At 34.3% G+C, this 5,609-nt stretch overlaps 2 protein-coding genes across 2 annotated transcripts; one reads left to right on the top strand and one right to left on the bottom strand.

Annotated features, from left to right (window-relative positions):
- Positions 1-3,465: 3,465 nt before the first annotated feature.
- LOC21403754 (putative lipid-binding protein At4g00165) lies at positions 3,466-4,098 on the top strand. Its single transcript, XM_010090589.2, has one exon. The coding sequence runs from the start codon at positions 3,466-3,468 to the stop codon at positions 3,868-3,870; it is 405 nt and encodes a 134-aa protein (XP_010088891.2). The 3' UTR covers positions 3,871-4,098.
- Positions 4,099-4,621: 523 nt separating this feature from the next.
- LOC21403753 (14 kDa proline-rich protein DC2.15) lies at positions 4,622-5,029 on the bottom strand. Its single transcript, XM_010090588.1, has one exon. It carries the CDS (start codon positions 5,027-5,029, stop codon positions 4,622-4,624), a length of 408 nt encoding a protein of 135 aa, XP_010088890.1.
- Between the last annotated feature and the right edge of the window lie 580 nt (positions 5,030-5,609).

The raw sequence follows: 5,609 nt of genomic DNA, 5'->3' as shown, positions 1-5,609 counted from the left end.
GATATTTAGTTGGTTGTGAGTCTTATGCGAGTTTTTGTGTTTTGGATGCAAAATTAGGAGAACATGTGACTATCAGACTTGGAATGATTTGGAGTTGGCTTTGATTCAAGTTCAGAAGTTGGAAAGAATTTAGAACATTATTGTTTTGACTTAAAGCTATGTAGTAGTGAAAAGAGAGGTGAAAAGTGAAGCAATGATAAATTTTTAAGAAAATATAGCACTTAAGTTAGGCGCCATTTATGGGCACTGCAGCGCTTAAAAGGGAGCGCAGCCCTTTTATGGCAAAATGACTAGCGCTTAGGCGCTTAATATATAGCGCTACACTGATGGCGCCGAAGTCCTTAAGCGACACACGTTTTTTTGAGCTGATTGAGTGGGAAACTTTTCTGTGTTTGATCCTTTGCCTCAAAACCTATAGATAGGTAATCCTAGGGTATTTACAAAGGACTTTTACTGCAGACCCTTTAGGGAAATTGAGGGAGGAAGAAGAGAAGAATTCCGATACGAAGATGAAGAAGGGGAATTCTGGAGACAGACAAGATTGAATCACTTTCAAATTAGTTTTTCTTTCTCTCGCTCATCATTTTTGAGGATTTTTTTTTTGTTTTTATCTATTTTTATGATGTTCTAAACTTATTTTATCTAGAGGAGAGATGCAGCCGAGGTTTGATACTATGTCTTAATTGTTAATTTATTTTATGAGGTCTTTCATGGTTTATTTGTGTTATTTTGCTCTTAATGCTTCTTAATTGATTGGTATCGATTAGATGAATTGGTATGCATAACTCTACACTCCAGAGAGAGAATTTTAGATGTGATAAAAAAATAACACAACCTAGAATTTTATAGAGGTCGTGAGGCTTATAATAAACAATGATAAACTTTTATTATTTTGATTTTGAATAGAGGTATTAAAATCGGATTATAGGGATAATTCCACTCAGTACTTGAGAGAGGGAGTTGAAATATAATCGGGTTCTTGGCTTATAAACTAGAAAAAACTAATTAGTAATAAATTGAGATTGAAAAGGCATAATTGATGACTAGAGGAAATTGAATCTCTAGAACCTTCAATTGCAATCTTGAGTTTATTTTAGTTTCTAAGTTTTTGTTTTATTTAATTATTAAAGTTACAATTATTTTAATTAAAGCACTTAGCAAAAAATTTGATTACAATTCTTGTGGATACGACAACCATTCTCATCACTTTACTATTAAAACTTGTTACCGTGCGCTTGACGTATATTTACATGAACACTCTCGAACTCTAAAAATTCTCACTTTATCTCCTGAATTTTGAATTAGTCTCACTTAACTCTCTTTGTTAGAATTTCTGTTAGAAGAGTTAGAAAAAGAGTGATGTGGTCACATGGTATTTTTGTTAGAAGTACTTTGTTAAAAACAAGAGAAAAAAAAGAACACTTCACCACACTTAACTCTGAATTTTTAATATGATTTTAACAGAAATTCTAATAAATATATTATATTATATTTTTTTTTATCTTTTACAAATGGTGTTAAGTGTGACTAATTTAAAATTCAAGAGGTAAAGTGAAAAATTTTAAAGTTTAGAAAACAAACTGAAAAAGACTCTAAAAATTCAAGGGTACCGTTAAAATTACTTTTAATTTTTCTCTCTCGTCCTCCCTTTAATTTAATATCGTCGGAGACAACACTAAACGTGTTTTTTGATTAGCCCTAGTTGAACACAAGTGCTTTACACATGTCCATATAAAGGAATCATATGAAGAAAAAAAAAATGAAACGAATGTTGTACCAATTGATGAATTTTTGGTGAATAGAAGGAAGTGTTCCGCTCGCGTACTGACTGAGCATTTACGGAAATAGTTATAGAGGAGTAGAATTCTACTAGGAATTCTGAAGGTAACAAATTCAGCACAAAAAAGGCCTACAAAATAAGAAGAGAGATTCTCTTTTTTGAAAAACGAAAACAGTTAAAATTTAAATTAGTAGATAAGTTTGAATCCAAAAATAACTAATCTACTGATCTAATCCAAAATTATCTACACTAAATCATATTAGCCATTAATTAAAAAGAAAATCTAATTTTTCACACTCCATGTGAGCCGGTCCTAAAGGAATTCGTTTTCTACTTCGAGAAGATGACTCCTAGTCTAATTACAATTAGACATATAAAACTATAAATATCCATTCATATTCAACATTCAGCAGAACCTCTTGTTTAGGGCTTTGGTTTGGGGAGAATACGGCTCTTGATTCTCTTAATCAAATAATTATAACGTTCTCTCCTCACATTTTTATGAGCACAATACAAGTTCATAAATAGACAGAGGGATTCAAAGGCTCTGTACAAAAATGTGAGCAAAGAACGATATAATTATTTTTTTAAGAACGATGGGAAACAAATTCAAAATATCTGTTACTTTCGTATTTGAATATTTCAAAATTGGCAAATTTTTAGTCTCTCGCTTTAGCCACTCTTCAGCGGATTAAAAAGAGTGCATTGTTTCCTTTAAAAAAAAAAAATCTCGATATAGAAGGATATTATTATTATTATTATTATTATTATTATTATTACTTCAAAAAAAGGTCTACGAAGATCTTTCATCAATATAGCAATTAATAAACTCGGTCGACTCGAATTATAACTATAATTAATCTGCTACTTATTAGATAAGGTCCCTTTTAGTTTTAGGTCCTTATTGCTTTGTTTTTTTAATGTTCCTTTGATGTTTTTTAATAGCCTTTCGTTTCTCAACTTAGATTTAAGCTGTTTTCCTGTTTTATAAATTGTTATTTCTTAAATGTGTCATCTTCCAGTCATATTATCGCTTATCAAATTATGGTCGTTTTCTGATATTATGCTTTTTTCTAGTGCTGTAGTTTTCCCATGCTATTGTCGTTTTTCTCTGTTGCCGTCATTCTTCAAGCATTCGAGGCATACCAGATGATGTGTTTGCCAAAAAAATCGACCATGTTTTGATCTTAAGCCCGTATGCAACCAATTTCTCTGTTCACATGACGAGAATATTCCAGATTGAAACTGCGATAAACGCTCCAAAGGCAATGAATGAAACTTTGCGAAAATATAAGAAATGACCAATTTTAAACAGTGGCCCTTGTGGTCTGTTGGATGATTTTGCCATGCTAGTAACTTAAGTAAGAGACAAAGTTTCAGCAACCAGAAAAGAATATGAGATTGTGCACAAGATCCATAGCTTCTACCAACCACAAAATGTGGATAGAGCCAAAGACAAACAACAATTATTGCAGGCTTCACTCATACCATGCATAAAAAAAGATCCTCCATGAATTAATTCTAGCCACTATAACCTCATCTTCTTTTTGAGCCCACAGTATTATTATTATTATTATTTTTATACCTTAGATAAAACTCAATAAAACCCACCATTCTTCCCTCCATAAAAACATATATATCTAAGATTTACCAAACTCAAAATTTGTCAAATCATGAAGATCTTAATGGGCAGTATTAACCGTTCCAGGGTTTTTGTAGCAGTTCTCATTGTGTCTAACCTTGTGTTCTTCACTTGTGTCTCCTCTAATAACGTTCCATGCCCTCCAAAGGGTACTACTCCTCCACCCGCCAATGCGCCTAAGAAGCAAGGCAAGTGCCCTATAGACACCCTCAAGTTTGGCGTTTGTGGAAGCTGGCTCGGGGTGGTCACCGAGGTCATTGGGGCTAAACCTAGTGAGGAATGTTGTTCCCTTATAAAGGGCCTTGCAGATCTTGAAGCTGCATTCTGTTTATGCACTGCCATTAAGGCCAATGTTCTTGGGGTTGTCAAGCTCAATGTGCCCATTGCTTTAAGTTTGCTAGTTAACTCCTGTGGGAAGAAGGTTCCTCAAGGATTTGTCTGTGGTTGATTAGAAATTATGTCTCTCCTCAAATGTGATTTAAGTGTGTGTATTTGTGTTTGTTTTTTTGGCTAGAATTGTACTTCAGTTGTTTGTCTATGAAATAAAGCTAGTTAGCTTGATTTGTGTAGCTTAGACCAGTCCATGCATTTGTTGCACGACAATTAATGATGTTAAACTCTTATTTTTAGGTTGATATATGACCAAGAATTAGGGGTGTTACTTTCATTTTATTTTCCTGCCTATCAATGTAGTATTGAAATGAGAAACTGCATGTTTTGCTATTTAGGCGAATCTCCTTACGCCATTTTAAACCCATTATTCATCTCATATACTAATCAAAATGGGATTTTTGTTTACACACTTCTAACACATATTTTTCTCAAATATTACTTGTAATTCCTACAATGAGAGTGTGACATTGAGTATTCATCATGCAGAGGCACCCACATCTTGTAACATGGATACTACTTGATTGTTTACCATGCACACTTTTCAATTTATGAAAGAGATGAGAATGTATGCAATAAGCATAATTATTTCATAACAACATCCAAAGGGTACAACTTTTTTGTAACCAAACAATGTGCAGAAGAAGGTCGTAGCCAGATAATGATAAGAAGGTTATGGTCATCTCAACCACATTGATCAACAGAGAAGTCACAAATACTGATGAAGCATGATTAAACAAACCAATTAAAGGATTAAAAACATCATATATATATGTATATAAAAGTAAAGTTCAAACACCATATAAAATTTATTCACACTGGAAGCCCTTAGGAGCCTTCTTGCCACAGTAGTTCAAGAGCAAGCTCAAGGAGACTGGAATATTTAGATTGATCCCCAAAACATTGGCCTTAATGGCAGTGCAGAGGCAAACAGCAGCTTCAACATCAGCGAGGCCTTTGAGAAGAGAACAACAAGGGGTCACTGGTGGGGTCCCCACAATAACATGCTCTAAGCCATTCAACAAGTCAGCACACACCCCAAACTTAAGGGTGTCCTTTGGGCAAGTGGCCTTAGAGGGACTTGGGCTGGGCTTTGGGGTTGGTGGCCTGGGCTTTGGTGGTGGTGGGCAATAATTTCCACTCACCAAAGTGAAGAAAACAAGGTAGTTGAGACACAACAGGAGAGCAGTAGTTGAAGCAGCAGCCTTAAAAGCCATTGTTGTTTGGGGATTGAAAAAAAAAAAAAAAAAGTACTTTTAGGCACTTGTGAGAGATGTGGAAAAATGGGTTTGGGTTGTTGGGCTTTATAGACGATGAGTTATGAAATTTTTTGCTTTTTTTTTTTTTTTTTTTTGTGGGGGGGCTAAGGTGTGCTTGTGTGTCGGATCATTTTCCATCACTAGTTGGATGTGCAACTTGGAGAATGGGTCACCATTTCACAGTTAAGGGGATTTTGTACTATACGTTTGTTTTGTATAATCAGCCAGCAAGAACAGATAGACACTCTTGGTATATCGGGCTCAAAAGATCTTCTTTATATCTTAATGTGTCATTTTCTTGGCCAAGATTTTTATTTCATGCCTAACGTGCTGATGACCTTTAGTTTCTGTTATGTCCTTATACTATTGTTGGCTGCTTTTCAAGGTTAATCCATTATTACGAAACCAAATTATTTATAATCATTTGTAAATTTCTTCACAACAATTCAGTAGGGGAAGCCTTATCAAACATAAATGAACCTAACTAGGCGAAGTCACAAGTATAACCTCTCAAGGGTGATCACTTTCATGTGAAGAG

The sequence above is a fragment of the Morus notabilis genome, unplaced genomic scaffold, assembly GCF_000414095.1.
Source record: "Morus notabilis unplaced genomic scaffold, ASM41409v2 Scaffold625, whole genome shotgun sequence".
Taxonomy (NCBI): domain Eukaryota; kingdom Viridiplantae; phylum Streptophyta; class Magnoliopsida; order Rosales; family Moraceae; genus Morus; species Morus notabilis.
This window is presented reverse-complemented; position numbering and strand designations above follow the sequence as displayed.

Excerpts from the sequence above, each read along its gene's own strand:
- LOC21403754 (XM_010090589.2), top strand. The coding sequence starts at position 3,466 with ATGGGCAGTATTAACCGTTCCAGGGTTTTTGTAGCAGTTCTCATTGTG.
- LOC21403753 (XM_010090588.1), bottom strand. The coding sequence starts at position 5,029 with ATGGCTTTTAAGGCTGCTGCTTCAACTACTGCTCTCCTGTTGTGTCTC.